Source organism: Triturus cristatus, chromosome 4_1 (assembly GCF_964204655.1).
Source record: "Triturus cristatus chromosome 4_1, aTriCri1.1, whole genome shotgun sequence".
Taxonomy (NCBI): Eukaryota; Metazoa; Chordata; class Amphibia; order Caudata; family Salamandridae; genus Triturus; species Triturus cristatus.
The window spans coordinates 879,114,533-879,138,123 of record NC_140585.1 but is presented as its reverse complement, the minus strand read 5'-3'; the positions used below and the strand labels follow the sequence as shown (position 1 = coordinate 879,138,123).

Here is a 23,591-nt window from a genome sequence, read left to right as displayed (position 1 = left end):
CCTAAGACAGCCGTCCAAATCCATATGCGCACCTGCAGCAGTGACCACCACTCCTCCTCCATGCCTGTCATCGCAATTGCCCCATCCCCAAGACTCGGACCTGTGAAGAAGAAAAAAATGATAATAAACCTGTTTTATAATCATTTTATTTTTCAACCTTTGCATCTGCTGGCGAGGGGGGGAAGGGGGAATGCTCCTCGGCCATAACGGAGGAGCCGCCGCTGGCTTAAAGTTGCACACTTTCAACTTTTGATGCTTTCTTTTAGGTTTTAATTATTGTTGAAACAAAACCAATATCAAGGGATGCCTCCTCGTGCTCTCCAAACGCAGCATGTAATGCGAGGTTGATTAACAATATATCCTGCAACTAGACAGAGCAACACCACCTGAGCACCACCACAGCACCACCTGAGCATCAGCGCAGCACCAGTTAGGGTCACTCAGCACCACTTCAGCAGCACCATCAAAGCACTACATGAGCATCACTCAGCAGCACCTGAGCACCAGCAGAGCACCACCTCAGCCCCACTTCAGAACAAGCGCACAACCACACCACAGCACCACCTCTCCACCAGAGCAGCACCACCTCTGCACTAGTGCATCACCTCACTACCAGCGCAGCACTACCTCAGTATTAGTACATCACAACCTCAGCATCACCCAGCACCACTACAGCATCAGCACAGCACCACCTCCGCATTAGTGGACAACCACCAATTCAGAACCAGTGAAGCCCCACAACAGCATGAACGCGGCACCACCTCAGCACTAGCAGAGCACCACCTCAGCACCAATGCAGCACCAGTTCAGCATTAGCCCAGCACCACCTCAGCACCAGTGCAGTATCACCCCAGCACCAAATTAGCACCACATGACCACCAGCACACCATAACCTGAGTACCACCAAAGCATCAGTGCAGCACCACTTCAGCATCAGCACTGCACCACTTCCACATCAGTGCACCACCACTGCAGCGCACCACCACCACCTTAGCACCAGCGCACCACCACCTCAGCACCAGCGCACCACCACCTCAGCACCAGTGCAGCACCACCTCAACATCAGAACACCATCACCTCCGCATCAGTGCACCACCACCAGTGCAGCCTCACCTCAGCAACTCAGCACCACTTCAGCATCAATGCATCACCTCAGCCTCAGCACCATCTCAGCATCACTCAGCACCACCTGAGCACCAGCACAGCATCACCACCTCAGCATGACTCACCACCACAACAGCATCACTCAGAACCAGCGCAACAGCACTTCAGCAATATCACAGCACCAACTCAGCACAACCTGAGCACCAGCACAGCACCACCTGGGCACATCAAACCATCACTCGGCACCACCTCAGTATCACTGAACACCTGCGCACCACCTCTGCACAAGCACACCACCATCTCAGTATAACTCAGCACCAGCACAGCATTAGCTTGGCACCACGTCAGCAACAGCAAACCACCACCTCAGCATCAGAGCAGCACCACCTCATCATCAGCACCATCTCTGCATCAGCACAGCATCACCTCTGCATTAGCGCACCACCACCAGCACAGCTCCACCCCACCTCATCACAAGCACAACCCCACCTAAACAGCAATTCAGCATCAATGCAGCATCACTTCCACATCAGCGCAGAATCACCTCAACATCAGTACAGCCTCATCTGAGCACCACCACCTCATGATGACACAGCACCACAGCATCACTCCGCATCACCTCAGAATCACTCAGCACCACCTGAGCAGGCATCACCTCCGCACCAGCACACCACCACCTCAGCATCACCTGACTATCATTTAGCATCACCTGAGCACCAGCACACCACCACCTCAGCATCACTCAGCACCATCTCAGTCTGCCCTCGGAATCAGGCATCTGTTGATCCTCCCCTAGTGTCCGTACGCTGCTTGTATTGAAATTCAGGTACTATTTCCCAACCTCCAACCTTCTGTTCCTTATCCCCCCTCCCCATAACAAAACAAAAATCTATAACATACATATGTTCCAGTCGGTACAGATGCTCCTGAGCCCTTGTACTGCAATTACTTTAACCCCCACCCAACAGCTAAGCGACAACTTAGCGGATAGTCAATCAGAAATCACGCCCCTGGCCTTATGCAACTTTCCATCCTTTACGACGGAGCGAGCGGTCGAACTGATAAAGTTGACTAAATTTAGAGCTCCAATAGGCCCGTCCCTAAGAAGGTGCTTCATGAAATAGCAGAATGTATTGCTGACCTATTGGCCATGCTGTTAAACAACTTCATTAAGGCAAGGAGCTTTCCTAGCGAGTAGAAAAAGGAATCCATCATTCCACTAATCAAAAAACCCACTTTAAATCCACGTGAAAAAAAGAACTACTGGCTGATTCTGCAGCTTCATGCATTTAAATATTGCTTTCAATTAATATTTAGATCAAATTGATATCTTGGATAGAGCCCAGTCGGCTTTAAGAAATTACACAGCACAGAATCTGCTCTGGTTGTATCTACTGAGGAGATTAGGGACATCACGGATAAAGCTGGCATGGTCCTTTTGGACCTATCTGCAGCCTTTGACACCATGATCTGTTCAGTTCTGAAACAATGGTTGATTGTAGTAGATATTGGGGGCTGAGCTCTCAATCTGCACTACTCCTTTCTTAATGAAAGGGAGCAATCAGTCTCTTTAGGAGACTTCCTCTCTAAGCCTTTCCTATTACATTGTGGGGTCCCGCAAGGGTCCTCATTTAGTCCCATGTTATTTCATAACTAAGTGGCTCCACTTGCGAATTTGATAAGGACTTTTGGCTTTCAACAATCTCCTATGCGGATGATACCCAAATAGTGGTGTCTATCTCTAGTGACATGGAGGAGGTGGCCTCTCGTTTTAATAACTGTATGAGAGCAGTAGTAAACTGGATGAGTACCCACTGCCTTAAGCTAAACTCCGAAAATACGCAGGTGCTCCGTTTTGGAAGGGAAACTTCCTTTTGGGACAACTCCTGGTGGCCGCAGACCTTCGGCCATCTCTCTACCCCAGTATTAAAAGTAAAGAACCTGGGAATCATTTTTGATTCTAAACTTACCTTCACAGATCAGACCATGTCTTCCTGCTTCTTTGTTTTAAAAACTTTGAAGAAGATATTTCCTTTCATACTTCCTTGGCCCTATCAAGAGTGGACTATTGTAACACCCTTTATTCCAGCGCGCAGAAGGGCATCTTAAAAAAACTCCAAAGACTGCAGAATGCAGTTTTCCACCTCCTTAGGAACATCAGACAGTCTGAACCAGTCTTGAAAGCAATGGAGGAATTACTTTGGCTTCTCGTTAAAAAGAGAGTAGCATTTAAGGCACTTTGCACAGTACATATAGCTCTAAATCTCACAGGTCCGGACTCTCTCACGAGAAAATGTACTAGGTATGCTCCTATAGGAATCCTACAATCAGCCCTGGCCCAAAAAAGTGGTAATTTCAAAAATTCATAATTCTACTTTTTAAGGTAGAAGTTATATTCATTTCACCTATAACCTCTGGAACCAAATGCCTTTGCATTTGAGAGCCCAGCCCAATCTGTAGATTTTCAGAAAACATCCTAAAACCCGGTTATTTACAATTTCCCTGCAGATATAGGCGATAGACAGTCTCAGCTTTCATGCAGACGCTTAGTGCCAAGACGACTTCGGGCAAACGTTGCGCTCTATACAATTTAAATCAAATCAACATACAAGCACAGGCAGGAAGAAGTTGCCAGTCACAAAGACAAAAAACTAGAAGACATTTTTAATGTTAATTCTTTTTCTAATAGGGTTGTTCAATTGTACATAATGTCTTCATAGTTATATAGGAGGTAATAAAAATAACTTTTTAACACGCTGCACAGCAGCCATAATGCTCTACAACATAGCTTAAAGGCATTGGCAAAGCCAATAGCTCTAGCTAATCACTTTTAAGGCCCCAAAGGCGAGACCTATTGGCTATGCCAATGCGTGCTATGGACGGACTTGACAGCACAGCTGTTGCAAACAGTTATATGTCATCACTAGAGAGAGGCTTTGGCTCCACCCACATGCTGGAGGTCAGGAGTACATGTTTTGTTTGGGCAGACGTTTTGTGCTTCCACAAAAAAAGTGTTTGCCCTACATACAGCGATGATCATTTTATTTATCCAGTTGCCTGTACTTGATCTTTCAGGGGCATAGACATGACACTGTAATGCAATTAAAGAGTCCTAGATAACATGATAATTAATGGTGTTTTCTCTCACAGCAACACAGATGGGAGAATGGCAGTCATTAATCTCCATGGATGTTTAGGTCTGGTTTGAAAGTGCAACTTTCACCTGACCTTTTAATTTCCATCAATACTATTCTACACCTTTGTTTCCGCACAGGTAGAAATCCATTCCCATGCTATTTTCAAGTAATGCTTCCCATTCACATTCCCATTCAACATTCCTTTACAGCCCGCCCTTGTTCAAGAAATGGAATTTAAAGGGGCTGGGTGGACAGGGCACCACTTAAGAAATTGCAATTATGGGCTGAGCAGGGAGCTTTAGGTGTTCCAGATTTCTACAATCTGGCAGCAACTAATGTCACAGATGGCTCAAAGGTTAGCGGGTGAACATTTTTTCTGAGGGTACCCTGCTAGCTGGGACACATTCGAATAAACACAGCCTTATTTTCTGACCATGAGGCCACACCTAATGAGCTGATAGTGGTTTTCCATAGCTGTTGGGACCAAACAATGAGAGGAACTAACACCAAAGCCCCCTTTTTGAGATTTTCACCTCTTGCACTATTACTTGTTTCCATCTGGCAGCTTCTAGCATTTGACCACCTAGGCGCTTTAAAATGACCAACTTCTGCACACATTACGCCCTCTTTGTACGCACACAAAAAATTGTGCCCATCTTTCCACAAAAATCAAGAATCCTGACAGTTTTTGCTGTTTTGTTAATGACCTTTTCTGGATTGTCTTTCGGAACATTTAATTTTTACCACTGTGCAAGATAGCGTTTTAACATTGTCATGAAACAGACTTAACTTTCCTACTGACTTACATGTACAATTTCAGCTTTATTCCGTTATCAATGTGTATGACAGATTCTTTCAAAAATGTTACATTATTCCAGCTATATATATATAAAAAAAAAACTAGTTTATATTTTATATTAAAATACTAATTAATGATAGTTAAATAGTTAAAGAAACAATAATGAATATTGAATCCATCATGTTCATCTCTACCTTGCAAAGTCCAGATCGGCTTCTCGGGACATGGTGATGTTGGTGAGATTCTGCTGCAGCACAAAGATGTTTCGGCACATTTTCTTGATGCCAGAATCACTGATGCGTTTGAAGTACTGGGCACCATTGATGAGGATACAGGAAATCAAGTGTCCAAGACCTGGCAGCAGGAGAGAGAAGAGTTCAGCTTGGTGAACCGGGGACTAATTGGATTGGCAATGGCTTACATCAGAGGTCTTCAAGCTTGTTTGCTCTGAGAGCACCCTAAGCAAAATGTTTTGAAGTTGGGCCCGCCTCCAAAACTATATGACAAGGATTTGGGGAGGAGGAGGGGGACAGATGATTACAAGGGGCGGGGATCAAGAGGTCAATTCTGGGGTGCTTTTCTGTAGCTCGTAATCCACACTAAATGCGGGATTTGTAAAAAAAGCAACAGGATCAAATATGAACATAATGGACCAAAAATACTACTCCCCATAATTGGGGTGCTGTGGGCCCCAATGATCTACACCTGCTGCACTAATTATGGTTGTAGCACTGAGAAGCAGGATATCTCCTCTTCTTTCACTCCTTCCCCACCATGTCTGACCATCACTTCAATCTCAAAACAAGTCCAGTCTCTTTCTGAAAGAAAATAAGCTACTGCATGCTTCCCCCGTTTTTTGCACGGAGGATGCCATCTGCACTAATGCTATGTCACTGCACCTATTTCAATAAGTATAGCTGCTGCCTTGCAGCCGCCATTGACCATTGTTAACAACATGGGCTCCCACCTCACACCATCCCTCTCCTTCTCATCTTTTATCACTCCTCTCATCTCTCTGATGCCCAAATCAAACTGTCTCATCTGCTTTATTTCCCCCCTCCCTTGGACCATTGCTCCAAGGCTCAAAGAAACACGGGTGCAGGAAGTATGCCCAGGGTCTATAATGCAGCTGCAGCACCAATGATACCTACAGCTCTGAGAAGCAGGCTGTCTACTCTGCCCACTCAGCAGGGTCATTACTTCTAGGCCAGGTGCCCATAGCAGGCTTTCTGCTGCTTTGTGTAAAAAATAACAAAAAGGCACATTGTTTGTTGCTGGGCCCTGTCCCGTGCACAACAATGGTGACCTGGGCTTTAATGCTAGCAAGGAAAATGCCCACCACATGGTCTTTTTCATAGTAAGGCGGCTATAACTGGGGCTCCATGCCCACTCACAGAGGGTGGGGGGGGGCACCTGTATTGCGAAACAGATAGTAGAGAACTACAGAAGAACTACAGAAGAAACATGCCTTCTCACCAAGGTGCCCACTACCTGAAAGAAATGTAAATGTGTGCAATGGTTGGAGCCAGTGTAGGTGTTAATCAATAGAGTCACTCCACCTCATAGTGACAAACATTCATTCTTTTTGAGAGGTAATGTATGTGTCCATTAAAAGGAGTGTGGGCACCCTTTTAACAGACACATTTAAAAAATATTTACACTTAATATAGTCTGAATTCCTATCACTAAAATGTACATATTTAAAGCACTTGCTTTATCTTAAACAGTATTTTGCAGCATCTTATTTTATACAGTGTAATACAACTTTCAAATAATGACAGTCACAGTGCTTTCTATTACAGATTGGGACCTAGTAGTACTATAAACAAGTCACTATTCCTCACAAGCACAGATCAGGATTCAATTCTGTAACTCAGTGGTCACAAACAAAGACATCTACAGTGATCACATTAGCTAACTGAGGCTTCATAAGGTAAATAGTATATTTCCCTTTGATTATATTAAGTTGCATTTATTTTTCATTTGAGGTGTGTGCGTGTTTTTATATGCAGTTACCCAAATATTTTTTTAAACAATAAAATGCGGATATTTGTTCTTGTCTCACAAGCTCACTGACCCTGCCCCACGCCACTCAGTAGCACCATCCTCACATTTGTTATGGACTTTAAGTGCTGCGTGTAAATGAAGACAGCCTAGAGATGCCCCTTTTGTGCTTCCAGGCTATCTTCATTTACATGTAAATGCAGACCCCTTACGACCCCCTGGGAACATATCCATCGATTTTATCCACACTCAGTGTGGGAGGGTATGCTCAGACGTGAGTCCCTTGCTCATTGCACCATCAGGATTCCGGCAAGCCGGGCCGACGAAGGCTGTGATGCCAGAAACCGGTCCCCGGAAGCTTGTTTCCTTCCCAGTATAAGAATTGGCTTGGTAGTTTGGTTTGCCCTGTTCCCATCATGCACTGGGACAGGTACAGACTAATTTGCATGTAGCCAGGTTCTGAGCTGGGATGGTGCAGTGAGCTAAAAAACGGTGATGGATTAAAACCATGATCTCTTGACTTGGTAAGAGTATTCTGCATCATTCAGAAACTCTGTCCATCACCACCCCCTTTTTCCCAAATCGATTTTATCCACAATCAGTGTGGGAGGGTATGCTCAGACGTGAGTCCCTTGCTCATTGCACCATCAGGATTCAGGCAAGCCGGGCCGACGAAGGCTGTGATGCCAGAAACCGGTCCCCGGAAGCTTGTTTCCTTCCCAGTATAAGAATTGGCTTGGTAGTTTGGTTTGCCCTGTTCCCATCATGCACTGGGACAGGTACAGACTAATTTGCATGTAGCCAGGTTCTGAGCTGGGATGGTGCAGTGAGCTAAAAAACGGTGATGGATTAAAACCATGATCTCTTGACTTGGTAAGAGTATTCTGCATCATTCAGAAACTCTGTCCATCACCACCCCCTTTTTCCCAAATCAACATATCCACTGGCCCCAGGGAGGCACACCCCACAGTGCGAAGACCACTGGCTCACAAGAACTATAATCCTTTACGCGGGATGGCTCCCACACCCCCATGCTCAGCCTTTTTAGTATTAGGGGAAGTTTGTGCTGAAACCTTCATAACTTTTTACAACACAAAAGATATCAAGGTACAATTTTCATCTTTTTTTCTTATATGTTAGGAAAGTCCAAACATATGGGCTGTGGATTCCCCCGGAAGTAACTGAGGAAATAACCAAAATGTGGCAATTATTTGGTGGTTATATTTTGGGAAAATGGACGAATGTGCTGTGCAAGAAAGTATATGTGCTTTCTGCCCCCCTGGGGATTATAGATTGGGGGCACAAGGGAACAGGAAGACTGTTTGGGCTCCAGGGGTCGGATGTGGCCTGATGCTAGGATGGGTTGGTCCCCAATCCATTCTATTAAGAGAAAAAAAATGTGAGTTCTTTCTCACTCCCTGAGGAGGAATGATTTGGGATAAATACTCCAGTCTGCTCCCCAGGGGCAGAAAGACCACTTTGACTCACGGTTGTGGGAGGGGGAATTGTAGAAATTCCCTTTGGGGCCCATTGAGTTCTGCCCGATTGTAGCATAAATGCACGTTGTAGGCCGCTTTGTTTTGCACACATTACAAATAACACGTCTGTTTTTGTGCCACGATATTATTTTAGAAATTTGCCACCTACATTGTTGTTATTCAGTACTTCTTCCTGGGATTCAGCCTGAACATTTCGCACAAGGTCAAACAATACAGTGCCCTGTTCTTCTGTGGTCGGTCAGGCATATATTCTAACCTTTAGACACAACACAAAGGTGGAGCTGCTGGTTTCCAACATGGCACTTATTATCATATAAACGAAGACTTCCCTTTTTGAAAACAGAGAGGAGGATTTTGAGCAGAGGGAAAGGTCCTGGAACGGGCATACCAGCTTTGCGCAAACATGAGATGCAGACCACCTAACTACAAATGCAAGGAATGGGGTCCAGTTCTAATCTAGAGATCACTGTGCTCGCGTAGTGAGGATAGGCGTAGGCAGATATATCATGCGTCATGGCAGAGCTTTTCTTTGTAGACAGTTTGCTTTTAATGCTGCTTACTTTGCCCAGGTGTACATGTTTTCTAATTGCAGCACAGCTGCTTCATGATAGAGCACGATAGTTTCAATAAATATTGTAAACTTTCCTTGTGTCTTTCTGGGTTGCAAATGTACCTGTTACTCTGGGGAGGTTAGGAAGGCGGGTAAGGTACTGTGAGCTAGTCGGATTTGGACCCATTGGTATTGATGTAGCATGGTGACTCAGTATCTACATTCTGAAGTCCTGCGATCCCAGGCATAGTTTCCACATAGAATCCCTGCAATATGGCGCTACCAGTGACAGTTAACTGCAGATCTGCTGTCCATGCACATATAACATATCATTGACTTACTAATGCAAGTGGTGATTTTATTTTCGTAGTTAAAGCCCACGATGGCTATCACTTTGAAGACTTTTATCCTTGGCTCAATCTTCCAGCTTTGGATGCTCAAACCAACACATTTCATGAATGCACAGTTGTTGCACCACCACAATATAGAGCATATGTGCTCATAGAAATACCACTTTTACATTGGGAACATCAAACTTGGTTCTGCTGCGCCCTTCCACATATACTTACACCAGTACGCATGGGTCCCCTTAGAAATTATAGGGGGGCCTGGCCAGCACCACCACATTCTATTATTTCCTGGTGTCTAGTGTGTTTTCTGTCCCCAGGCAAAGGGCAGATTTGGGGTTAATGTCCCAATTTGCACCAGAGGGGGGAAGAAAGACTGTTTGAGCCCCTGAGGATGGGGCTCTAGCCCAATGTCTCAACATTCTCTAGTTCTTTCTGTCCTCCTAGGGAGGAAAGCTTGATGGTAAATCTCTCGTTCTGCCACACTGGGAATGGAAGGGGTGTGGTCAGGGGAGCCACAGACACACGTGCATCCCATTCTGTATTATGGATCGCGTTGGGGGATAACCCCAAGTGAGTGACGTTACACGTTTGCCCTTGTGCCAAATTATAGGCACAGGAGAAGAGGCAAACAGGCCATTGGGAGGCGCACGGTGAGTCACATATGAAGTGGCTCTGCCAGTGTGTGCCTCAAGGAACCTTTTGGGAGGGGTACAAAGATGCCAACAGGTGGGTGTAGTCACACACTGACCATTCATTGGGGATGATCCCTGTCGCACTGCAGAGAAAGGCCGATCTCTAAGCATGAACAGGCAGACAGCCGTTTCAAACTGCCTCTCTCCTTTTCAATGCTGCCCTTTTGCCAGTGAAGGCACTAGTTTATGCCTGCACTGGGAACAGCACCTTTTACTTTTGTAATATAGCATACAGGTCCAATTTGAGCCAGGGGAACCCACCCGGCAAAGACCTGGACTGTGTGCTAGATTCATGTACTATAACCCCAGATAACCAAGACTCTCTGCATTATGTTTGTAACATTCCATTTTCATTACTTTGACTGAAATCTTCTAGACTTTATAAACATTTATTTTACAACGTCTTGCAATTAACTAACAGGATATAAAGACAGAAATCAACCTTTGTCAATGTGCAGAACACCAGAAAAAAGGAAATAAGTATTGACAATGCCAATATCTGAAAGGCTTTCTGAAGCTTAAAAAAGATAACAAGTTTCCTATAGTCAGCTTTTGTGAAAATTTCACTTGTACACAGAAAAAGTACAACATGGACAGTAGCAGTACGCACACACAGACACACCTGCACCAGTGCACCCCTCCTTAAAACGTAGAGCAAGAATGTCAGGAGTACAAGCATATTTACATAAAGAATGGGTACATCACCAAACACAGAGAATGAAAACAAGGTTAATCCCTACTACTTCATTGCTACAAGAAGGATGCAAAAGAGCCATGGCTTCATGTGATGCAAAGGCTTGAATACAGGTGGCCAAGAAACTACAAGAGTAAAGACTTGGGGGATCAGAATGTAGGGTTGGAGAATTAGAAGGCAGAGCCCCTCCTCATAAGAAAAACCAGTGTGACATGTCCATTTGTAAGATTATAAATACTAAGTAATAGGGGGACCCCTTGGGAAAATGTAGGTAGAGCAACAGGGGAGGAAACAGTAAATATCAAACAGAAGAATATGCTCTACCTATTTCATTTAAGGGATGCAAATATGTTGTTTCATTAATATGCCACTCTTGCTAGACCATGCGCTCAAAAACTTACATAATCCAAATTACTGAAACAATTTTATTTTTTATGTTTCAAAATAGGTAAATAGATACATCAATCATGTGTTTATATAATAAAATATGTACAAAAGTAAACTCCAAAGGTTCCCATGGACAGCCTTTCATTCATTACATACATACAAATTCATTCTCAAATATTCTCATTCAAAACACAAATATACACCTTACATTCCATCACAAACCATGAACAGTATAATTCAAATCCCCTATGTATGTGCAACATCAAAAGGTATTGTTCATAAATCAAGTCATATTAATGATGCCAATTCAAATATGCAGTTTATAACTCTAAATATGTGTAGGATGTCCACATTATACATCAGAAAATCAGAGAAAAACTTTTTTGGGTGTGTATAGATAATTATTCAACTTTGTACGAATAAATCAATAAGACATATATGTAGGGGACAAGTTCACAGCGCCGACGCACGTTTTGGTGTTACACCCCCTCTTGGGGTATCACCTTCTTCAGGGCACATATGATGATTCAAGTCCGAAGGCCATGGGACCGGGCTGAAAGTGGACACCTCCTTTTACGAGGGTGCGGATAAACAGAATGAATCTGCTGACAGGCAAGTCTGAACGATAACGAGGTTAGGCAACCAATTAAGATAAACCGAAGTAAAAACAGGCAAAATTCAAATGGATGCAATAGCCCACCAGAGAACAGCGATGGCCGATTTTAACAAAATATGTCCGTTCAAAGCGATTTCTGGAGCATTAATTTCATAAATTGAGGATCGGGTAGTCTCGGTAGAGTCGCTAAACAGTTTTAATTGAAGCTGGACGAAACAATGCGGATTTCTGGAATAATAGAGAGTTACAGCCGCATCGGTGTGGCGCGTTCCGTGAAAAACCTCCTTAAATTAAATAGGTAGAGCATATTCTTCTGTTGACATTTGTAAGCGCGCACACACACACACACACACACACACACACACACACACACACACACACACACACACACACACACACACACACACACACACACACACACACACACACACACACACACACACACACACACACACACACACACACACACACACACACACACACACACACACACACACACACACACACACACACACACACACACACACACACACACACACACACACACACACACACACACACGTTGCGGAGCCCTGGGGACCACCACCTCCCTGGGACTAAACCATAGATTGGAGGGGGGCCAAGGAACCCAAGATGGCCCTGTGGATCGCCACCCCACAGGGTCGGCTCCTGCTCTGTCCCGGGGTGCCCACCCCCCGGGACATAGCTGTTTGCTAGGGCTTGGCGGGGAGCTTTACCGCTCCTAGCAAGCCGTAGCAAACTGTGCTCCACTTCTAGCAAACGCGAACACAAAAAATGCTCTCGCTTGCTAGAAGCGGAGCACAATTGCTTTGACAGAGAGGGAGCTGCATGTTCAGCAGTTCCCTCTGTCAAAGCAATGCTCGCTCCTTATGAGGCCGAGAGCCGGCAGGGGCCTTGAGGCTCCCCACGCAGCCCCCCCCTTTGGAAATAGGCCTGGCCTCCTCCACAAATGAATTTTATTTTTTAAAAGACCGGCAAGTCACCGGAGGCTATGCCCAATTTCTCCACCACTCTGCAAACGCGGCTCCTTGGCACACTACTAGTTGGGGAATTAAGTCCACTTTACTCCTGAGAGTTCTTTGGGTCCAACTACCCCTCCTGTTATCTCCAGTATGGCTTACACAGCGGGATTGCGGAGAGGTTGGCGGTGGCAACGCCCCCTTTCTCCACCACTCTGCAAATGTGCCTCATCGTGCACTACTAGTTGGGGGATGAAGTCCTCTTTGCTGCTGAGGGTCTTGGGGGCGCACAACCCCTTCTGTTATCTCTCGTAAGACCCACACAGCGAGATTGCTAAGAGGTCTTCAGAGGCCACGCCCCCTTTCTCCACCACCCTGCAAACATGCTTCCTGGCACACCACTGGTCGGAAGATAAAGTCCTCTTGGATGCTGATGGACCTTGGGTCCAAGTAGCCCTCCTGGTACCTCCAGTAAGTCCTACACAGTGGGATTTCTCAGAGCTGGACGGAGGCCCCGTCCCCTTTCTCCAACGCTCTGCAAACATGACTACTACTTAAAAAACATAGAAATTGAGCAAAAAATTAAAGGTTAGAGGGACGTAATTGTAAGGAATTAGCATTTAAAAAAACCTTAGAAATTCACTGAAAAAAACAGAGGTTACAGGGATGTTATAGTTATAAAATGGAATTTAAAATACCTTAGAAATTCACTGAAAAAACCAAAGGTTTCAGGGACGTTCTAGTTAGGCTCAGGTTTAACCTGTAAAAAACACAGTGAAATTCAGCAGTTATGGTTAGCTGAGCTAACGATAATTCGAGCCACCACAATGCGGGTGCTTGTTAAATGCGGAGGTGCATCCGCATGTCCATCAATGCTCCGACTCTCCTCCACACCATAGAAAAATTCCCAAAGGAAGACAGCACTCACTGGGCAGGTTCCGTTGTTTATTATCACGGACCACAGGCACTTCACAACAGACGCTTTTCGGCAACGGCCTTCTTCTATGTTTACCGGAAGTGCCGGGGTTGCCTGCTTTTCATCGTAATTACAAGCATGTTTCCGTTGGCAACATAAAAGACAGACAGTCATGTGCAATCACAATAATGTCTAAAAGGGCGCCATCTTAGAGTGTCTCAAAATGTGTGGCTACGTGTATCACACCAACAATTGTGGATAAATATCTTGCAATCAACACACTAATCATACACCTATCTGTCTCTACTAATAGTAGACAAAATTCAATCAGCGTGTATGAAATGTACGGAATGTACAGACACCCAAAGCCACTCGTTTAGAAGCAACACATGAAAAATGTCAAGAAAGTCCTGTATGGGCTGGTCATTAATTACAACCATGCGTCCGTCCTGAATGGGCCTATACCATTTCTAGAGACACTCTCCCTAAATTCAATTATAAAGTTGACAACCACGGAACTTCTCATACATGTTATGCAAACTTGTTATGTCAGGCCCTGCCCCCTCCCAGCACCACTGTGCAAACAATCCCCCAACTTACAATGTGCCAGGGGGCGCAAGTCCCCTTGAATCCTGAGGACCCCTGGGGGCCAACTAGCCCACTAGGTACCTCCAGTAAGCGCCACAGAGCTGTGTTGCAGAGGTGTAAAAAGGGGCGTGGCCTCGGACCACCTCTCTGCAACGCAGCCCTGTGGTGCTTACTGGAGGTACCTGGTGGGCTAGTTGGCCCCCATGGATCCTCAGGATTGAAGGGGAATTAATCCCCCAACTTAAAACACGCCACGGGGTGCGTTTGCACAGTGGTGCAGGGAGGGGGTGGGGCCTGATGTGACAAGTGTGCAAACACGCCCCGTGGCACGTTTTAAATTGGGGGATTAAGTCCCCTTGAATTCTGAGGGCCCCTAGGGTCCAACTAGCCCACCAAGTATCTCCAGTAAGAGCCAGAGAACTGCGTTGCAGAGAGGTGTAAAAAGGAGCGTGACCTCAAACCACCTCTCTGCAACGCAGCTCTGTGACGCTTACTGGAGGTACCTGGTGGGCTAGTTGGCCCCCAAGGACCCTCAGGATTGAAGGGGACTTAATCCCCTAATTTACAATGTGCCAGGGGGTGCGTTTGCACACTTGCTATGTCAGGCCCCGCCCCCTCCCTGCACCACTGTGCAAACACGCCCCCTGGCGCGTTGTAAATTGGAGAATTAATTCTACTTGAGTCTTGAGGGTCCCTGGGGGCAAACTAGCCCACCAGGGACCTCCAGTAAGCGCCACAGAGCTGCGTTGCAGAGAGGTGTAAAAAAGGGCGTGGCCTCTGAACACCTCTATGCAACACAGCTCTGTGGTGCATACTGGAGGTACCTGGTGGGCTAATTGACCCCAGGGACCCTCAGTATTCAAGGGAAATTAATTCCCCAACTTAAAACTCTACTGAGTGCTGCAGGGAGGGGGATGGGCCTCCTGGCTTTTTTTTATTTTACAAGGGGGGCTGTGTGGCCCCCCTTCTGTAACATTAATTGGGGCCCTGTGGACCCCACCCCCCAGGGCCTGCTCTTTTTTTTTTTAATTTTAGAAAAAAAAAACGGGAAGGGGTCCGCGCAGCCCTCCTCCCGAGGCCAGTTTCGGCCCCGGGAACCCCATCCCCTGGGGCATGGCCACATTTTAATTATTTTTTTATTTTTAAGGGAGGGGGGGTGCGCGGTCCCCCTCCTTAGGCCTCTATTGGCCCCGGGGACCCCATCCCCTGGGGCTGTGCCTATTTTTAATTTTTTTAAACATTTTAATATTGAAGCGGGACCGCGTGGCCCCCTTCCTGGGCCACTTCTGGCCCCGGGGACCCCATACCCCGGGCCGGCCCTTTGTGTTGGGGACCGTGGGGGGAGCCCCAATGCCCCCACAGTCCCGACGGCTCCCCGCCTCCTGCGTGAGCCGGCATTGCTTTTCAGCAAGGGGATCTGCTTACATGCAGCTCCCCTTGATCAAAAGCAATTCTGCTTTGCTTCATTGAAGCGAGAGCAGGTTTCCCTGCTCTCGCTTCAATGAAGCAAAGCAGAGTTTGCTATGACAGGGCGGGAGCCGCACGGCTCCCACCCTGCCTTAGCAAACAGCAGTGTCCCGGGGGTGGGCACCCCGGGACACTGCAGGAGCCGGCCCTGGGTGGTGGCGGTCCCCAGGGCCATCGAGGGCTCCTGGAGGGGGCCACGCAGCCCCCCTCCATTCAATTTCAAAGCCCCGGGGAGATGGTGGTCCCCGCAAGGCCCCCCACTCGTTATTTAAAGAAGCCCCAGGGAGGTGGCGATCCCCGGTGCTTGGGGGGGGGCCCGCAAGGCCCCCCCCTCGTTATTTATAAGCCCCGGGGAGGTGTTGGTCCCCGGGGCTGCGGGGGCATGAGCCCCCGCGCATTCAAATTAACAATGCCCCGGGGAGGTGGCGGTCCCCGGGGCAGCGTGGGGGGGTGGGACTCCCCAAGCATTGTTTAATAAATAAGCCCCGGGGAGGTGGCGGTCCCCAGGGCTGCGGGGGCGCCACGTGCCCCCCGCACATAATGAGCATAGCCGCAGGAAGGTGGCGGTCCCCGGTATTATTTTTTGGGCAAGCCCCCGGGACCTGGCTCTCCCAGGGTCCTCATTAAAATGAAGTGCGGGAGCCCGCGCTTAATTTTTTAAAAATAATTTCGGCAGGATTCGCTACCCCAGCGCGAATTCCGCCGAAATGTTTTTTTATTTTTTTATTATCTTTTTGGCCCTGGGGGTCCTTGTGGGACCCCCTGAGCATGCCTAGGGGGTCAGGGTGTTTCTACCCTGCCCCCGTTTCTCGTTTTTCATCTTTATTTCACTGTTTTCTTGTGACTTGGTCCTATCTAGTCACAAGATGGCTGCCAACACTTCCTGGTTTGGAGTGTTGGCAGCCAATCAGAGTGAAGCTCGTGCTCGAGAGGGTTCGCGAACCCACCGCGGCCATAGATATCGAAAAATTTTCTTTTTCTAATTTAGCAGGAACTACTGAACGGATTTACACCATTTAAAAAAAGGTCGCTTTCTGAACCAAGCTTCAAGACCTACCTTTTATCCAAATTTGGTGTAATTCCGTTCAGCAGTTGGGGCTGAATCTTTGTCTAAAGTTTCCTATGGGAATGAACATGGGGAAAACGCGTTTTGGGACCGCCATTTTTTCTCAGCCCCATTTGATGAATCACCCCGATCTGAGCGCCCCACTAGTTTTGAAAATTTCGTGAAGATTCGTCAAACGGCGCAAAAGTTATTGGCAAATCGAAAAACGCTTTTCCTATGGAAACTAGGTCCTAACTATAACTACCTACTGGCAACCGCCAGTAGGTACTACATATATATATATATATAGATAGATATAAATCCACTCTTTTGGTTCCCCAGTTACCGGGCATTTGTAGCGCTCCTCGTGGGTGCTTGTCCCTGCGGCAGAACCGCGCCGCTTTAAATCCACACGAAATCTCTCCAGCTCGATCGTGAGCAAGGTATCTGGTATACTGAAACGCGTAGATCTGTTCATGCCTGTATCCCAAGAAATAAAGTAATTAAGAAAATAAAAAAAGTGCAAAAGGTTGCAGAGAGTGCGTCTCGTTTGTCCTTCCAGCTGGAGAGATTTCGTGTGGATATAGATAGATATATAAATATATAATGGGGTGTGCAGAGTGAAGACAAAGTCCTGTAATCAATTTTGCAGATATATACAACTTGGAAGAGAATCGGGACAGAGCTAGCTCCAATCCTCTAATGTCTATGTTGTTCTACTTCTTCATTTAGAAGTGCAGTTTGCTTATCTGCTTTTGAATGTTTGAGTATAATAATTGGCAAATGCAATTGTTCCTTTCATCAAAAGATTAATTATGCAACAATAATGGCAAATAAAAGCTTTTCATTCCAATTAATTTACATAAATCAGAATTGGTGCTTACATCAGTTTCCACTTTGCCATTCTAAGTTTTTTTATTTAGGTGTTTGCAAAGAATGCTCTCATCACGAGGTACAAAAAGCACTGCATAACTGACCAAACACAACAAGGAACAATTCAACAGTAACAACATGCTAAAACTGTAGAGGCACTTTACTGCAGATCGTAGGGCCAAGAAGGCAGGAGGCAGGAGGCAGTAGGAAGGAGTGACACTAGTACAGCAATAAAAGTGCTATTCACACTTAAGCACAAATGTGAATCTTTGGGTAACTTTATGCCCCAAGGACACTCCTGAATAACTAATTAAATACGTCACCCATATCAAAACTAAAAATATTCTGTGTCTTTAAATGGTCTACTTTATCAGTGATCCTCCCCGCATGGGGGCTTAGCCTAGTTCCACAGAGAAACTTAAATACATTTCGCCTCCGGATATTAGACACCATCTAAAATTGTCTGTTTATCGCGCACCTACAAAATACCTATTTTTAGAAGCATAAATGTTCAAAGACCACATAGGTAGGATCTATGGGCAGAGACCGACCTTCAAAGATGTACTGGAATTTGTGCTGCTGAAGGCTGGCTCCCATAGCCTCCTCAATAGCGCTGATGTCTTTGTTCAGCCGCACCACCAAGGGGTCATAGTCCATGCTTTCCACGTTTGCTACAATGGCGTAGTTCCCTTGCTTGGCCAGCGGAATGAGATAATGGAAACAGTGAACTCTAGAGACAAGACAGAAAACACAACACGTTAACGTGAGACGTCTTCAAACAAAAGATATGTTGGTGTACAAAATGCAGATTTTACTTCTTTTGTTGACTTTCGTGATTAACCTTGGTTGAGATGCACACCATGGCTTCTGCAAGAAGGGCACATTGAGGATTCTGAGATATACTCTCTCTAAGAATGAATGTACAACAGTAAGTATAATGAGATCACTGAAGGAATCCACTTAAAATGTAAGGTTGTCCACTTGGCTCAAGTAGTATCAAATCTGATTCTGTTGTTACTGCAGATAAACTGTATAAACTTGAATGGGATCAGGCGCTGAACAGTTTTAGATCTAGGGGACAGTAAGATTTAATCCCAGAGATCTGAGGCCTGCACTTGATGGACTAGTCAAGCTTCCTGTCTGTGACATATGAGATTTGTCTGTACTTCTCAGTCTCTTTCCTAGGGTCTAGACTATGATAATGGTCACATGTTTTTTATACTTTAAAGCGCTCTTCCAGGTTAGCTCTGCTACAAGTTTAATGTGGACCGCCAAATCCAGTGGCGGTGCGCCTACCACCACACCGGTGGTCCAACAGCCCTATAACAAGCTAGGCAGTCAGACCGCCATGGGACCACTGCTACCGCCAGGGATCGCGGATCTTGCAGCAGTCTGAGGCCCCTAATTTGTTGCCGGTAATGCTGCAGCACTGTCAAGCGTATTAGGAGTTTCCTCACCGGCACAGTTTTCACGACGGTAAGCCCGCCATGAAAACTGTGGTGTTGAGGAAACATAGATGGCCTGGTGCCTCTGCACCAGGGGATGCGTGCAAGAGGGGACACCATTGCATGCACCCCAGTTCCTGCAGGGCATGGACTTGATAGTCCATGCCCTGCAGGAACGTGCAATGGCATTCCAATTCAGGTGCCTTGCTATGGCTCATGCACGAGCCTTAGCACTGCACCACTGTGGGCCAGCTGACCTGGATTCATTTCGGAATCTGGCTGGCAGTCGCATTATGTCTTTAAAGGTGTGGCAGCGGGGTGCTGGCGTGGCGGGCCACTGCCACACCGTCAAAGTCATAATAAGGCCCTTAGTATAATATGACCAAGTGCAAAGACTGTGGAGTTTCGGGTGGCTGGTGTAACAATGGTTTAAAACTGGTAGGAGAGGATGCCCTTAGGTTCACAGCACAATCCAACATTCAATGAACGCTATATCAATGTATATGTTTAGTAATAAATTTCCACAAATGTCATTCTAGGCGGACATCTAAACATTTTGACCACCTTTCACAAATGCTGTGATTAATATTTAGGTTGATCTGTTTAATGCCCCAGGCCTGGAGCAGGGAACCATGAGTCCACCCACATTTCTTTGCTTTCACACTGTCTGATCGTGGACATCTCATTAACTCGACTGCCTTTCCTACAGCAAATGATAAATTGGCCACCTTTGAGGTGGGTGAATTTTAAAGGCCTGTCGTCAGCGCTGTGTACAAATCGCAAAATGTATTACAACGTGCTGACACGTTATACACTTTCCTGACCCGGCTGAGAAGCATGGAAATGTCTAGAGGTGTGCAAGGGGCAAAACAGTGCTTGATGGGTCTTAGAAAAAGATAATCAAAACAGCTCCAAATTAAAGAATTCAATTAAATAACAATGTTTATTGTCTTTACCTGGTATAAAATGTTATTTCCCTCCTCAATGCAGGCTGGCACAAACATGCACAGCTTTTGGAACAAAATATCTCCCACTGCGCTCAAGCCACATCTTAGACATGTTTAACTTTAATACACGGGTCCCACAATGTTCGTTCTGGTACCTGCCTTCTCTTAAGAGATGGAATGCGTGCTTCACTTACAAATCGCATCTGCGGTTGCTCTTCTCGTTTCACCTGCTGACGGCCTCCAGAATGAAGCGGAAAAACGTGACATTCCCCGCCACATCCATTAATGGGGTACTATTCCCAACCCTCAGGCGAGGAATGTACTTGGCGATCAAGTGTATAAAATACTCCTGGCGTGCCGGCGTGAAAGCTGGAACGGGCCTGCGTTATTACAGCGCGACCTGCGGGTTAGGACGTAAAATGTCACACGTCCCTGCGCGGGGCGGGGCATCTTTGCAAGTATTCCGGCCGCGTTCCAGCCAACGCTTTCTTCTATGAACTTTTGAGCAGACCTCGTCGGCACAAGGGCCTTGTAAAATAAATGTTATATCAAACTAATGACGACCGGGGCATGGAAAAGAGCGCCCACTCCGTGGTAACCTTTCGCAGACACCGCGCGGGTTTACAGAAGAGCTCCATTCCCCGCGCTCCCGTGACGGGGGCGAGCAGTGGGATCTCGGACTAGGCAGGCATCGCTGCCCTTGGCACATCGTATAATTATAATTAACAATAACAACTATTTGACATTCTAAAGCACGTGCTAGCTCGAAAATTATACATCTCCGGGGCTTTTTCTTCTCCCAAGCAGTGCTCAGTCCACAGAAGTTCCTGCTTAACTCTTTCACTGCACATTTCAGGTCTAGAATAACGTAGCTGCCAAGGTTTCAGATTGCTTATGTGTGACATTTTCATAATTTCAGTGTAATTACCCCCCAGGTCCCTCCTGTCCTCGTCCCATTCCTGAACAAAGTGGAGATGACCATCTCCGTGACAGAAAAAAAGAACAGGAGCATGCTGGACTACCCAACCCACTGGGAGTACATAAGCGGTACCAGCCCAGCATGCAGCCTGTTATTCTTTTCTGTCTTCCGACAGGATGGGACCTGTTTGGACTTACCTGCTGAGTTTTTCGCTGTACGTCTCTTCGGGGCTGCTGGGCTGTCCTCGCCGTCCTCTTTCCGCGTTCACCTGGCCTGCTGGGCTTGCCAGGAGCCGCGTTGATTGCCGACCGGCCCTTTGCGGCTGGGGCGCCGTTCCTCCTGGTCTCTTCTGGGTTGCAGTGCGTGTCTCCCTGTGGCTTGGGCGGTCTGGGGGGCGCACTGCTGCAGCTGTTTGGCGGATCCTGGGGCTCTGCTGGGCGATGCTCCTGGGCTCCCTGCCTGGCGTTTGGTGTCCTGCCGGCCTCCTCTTCTTCCTGGCGCCCCTGCTGTTCGATTGGGTCGGGGCAGGGGCGGGCCTTGATGTGGCCTCGGAGGCTGTTTTCGCCGGGTTTCTCCACCCGGCGCTGGTTTCCTGGTAGGCGCCTGGGCTGGCTGTTGGGGGGCAGTGGGCTTGTGGTGCGCTCTTCCTGCCCCCTTGGTGAGTACCGCGTAGCGGTTCAGTTTTTTTCTCACTGATGTTATGGCGCTTTGCGTGGGGTTCGCTTGCGGCCCTGGAGTGGTGTGTCTTCCACATGCCCTCTTCAGATGATTGAAATGATGGCAGGATGGCCTTCTGGAGGATGCCAAGTTAAGCGGCCGAGCCTCCAGGGGGTGCCGGGGTTGGAACCCAGGGCCTCATACATGCAATGCATGCGCTCTACAAAAATTGCGCTGGACACGTCTGGTCTCCCTGCGGCCTTGCCCTGTGGGTTCCTAGCTTTCTTACGGTGCTGTTGGATCCTTTCGTCCTCAGGTCTCTACCGGTGCTGGTGGATTCCTGTTGGGGCTTCTCTTTGCTGGCTCCAGTTCCTGCATACTGGCCCTCTGTGCTTTGCTGGCTGCATGAGGCGTGGGTCCAAGTGCTGTCTAGGTCCGGGGCCCTTGTTCTCTCCGGCCTGGTTCTCTGCCTCCGCTGCCCCCTGCTCCCGGGGTCCTCGCAGTTCTTCGGTGTCTTCGGCAGCCTGCGACTTCGGCTCCCCTGCCTTCACTGTGGGTCCTCTGTCCTGTCTTGGGCCGTGGTTTCCCTGTGTTGCTGCCTTTTTTTGCAGGTTCTGCCTGGGTCGGGTCCTTCGGGGTGCTTCCTCCATGTGTGTACCCAGGCCTTCTGGCTTTTCGCTTGCTCGGCGCTTGTTGCTGGTTAGCGCCTGGGCTGGGGGTCGGTCTCTGTGGGAATGCTGTTGGCCTGTCCCCCTGGCGGTTTCTTGCTTGCTTGCTGGCCTGCGGCCTTGGCTTCTGTTCCTCCTGCTGCCCGCTCTGTGGCTCGGCCCTGGTTTGGCCCTGGTGTGGTGTCTGCTTGCTGGGCCGTGGCTCTCTTTGGTGCGGTCTCTCCCGGGGATTGCTGGCTTCTTCTTGTGGCGTCTTTGCTCTGTCCTCTGGGCCTCCGGCCGCCCTGCCCGGACCTGGTTGGTGCATGGTTGGGGGTCCTCCTGGGTTTGCCTACTGCTGTGGCATGCTCTGGTCGTCCCTGGCTGCTTGTCGGGCTTTATTGCCTTTATTCGGGTCCTGGTGCCTTGTTATTCTTGGGCTTCCTTCGGCTGCCTGCTGCCCATCCGCCCATTGGTTCCTGCCCTTTTGTGGGTTCGGATCTGGTGCGTGCCTGTCTAGTTGCCTGCCTGCGGTTTTTGCTGTTGGGCGCTTCTTGCATCCTTCTGGGTGCTTTTGCTTGGCCCGTGCTCGGGGTGTCTGGTTTCTTCTTGCCCTTCCGTGGGTTCGCTGGGTCCTCCCCTTGTTTTCTGTGTTGGGAGGTGGTGGGGGGGGGGGGGGGGCTGTTGTGCCCTCTCTGTCCCGATGGGCCCTTGGCATTGTTGGGCTGTTGGCTCCGGGGCGGTGCTGGTTGTGCCCCTGGTGGGGTCTGGCTGGGTTTGCATCTCGCCTGCTGCCGAGTTGTGTTGCCTGCTGGGGTTTGGTTTCCGGTTGTGGTTTCCTACTCCCCTCTTGTGTTTCTCTTAGTGGCTTGGTGCGCTTGGGCATTGCATCTCGCGCCTGCCGCTCCCTTTGCCTCCTGTGGTGTCTGGGTGTTGTTGGTCTTCCTTTGCCTCTGCCTTGGGTGGCCCCTTGTTCCTCGGGTGTTCGGCTCCTGTGCCCTGCCCAGTCTGAGGTGCCCTTTCCCTGCTTTGTGGGTGGTTGGGTGTCAGCCCTGTGCGGCCTGTTCTCCTCTGCTCTTGGCCGTTGGCCTGGGTTGGCCTGTTTGGTCCCTGGTTGGGTGGCTGCCTGGTGGTGCCTGTGGCCGTGGGCTTCGCCGTTGGCGGTTTCTCCCTGGTTGGTTGCCCTTCCTGGCTCAGTTGCTCCATTGGGGCGCTTCCGCTTCTCCTGGGCTCCCTTTGGTCGTTCGGGGCGCTGGGGCTTTGTTTTGGCCCCTC

General features: G+C 47.9%; 1 protein-coding gene across 1 annotated transcript in view; it reads right to left on the bottom strand.

The window, feature by feature from the left end:
• Positions 1-23,591, bottom strand: part of EXOC4 (exocyst complex component 4) — a 1,933,985-nt gene that overhangs the window by 144,705 nt on the left and 1,765,689 nt on the right. Inside the window, exons 16-17 of the mRNA XM_085653593.1 lie at positions 18,253-18,431; positions 5,235-5,394 (exon numbers count right to left, since the gene is read on the bottom strand). Coding sequence (XP_085509719.1) covers positions 5,235-5,394; positions 18,253-18,431 — 339 coding nt within the window. The remainder of the gene's footprint in view (positions 1-5,234; positions 5,395-18,252; positions 18,432-23,591) is intronic.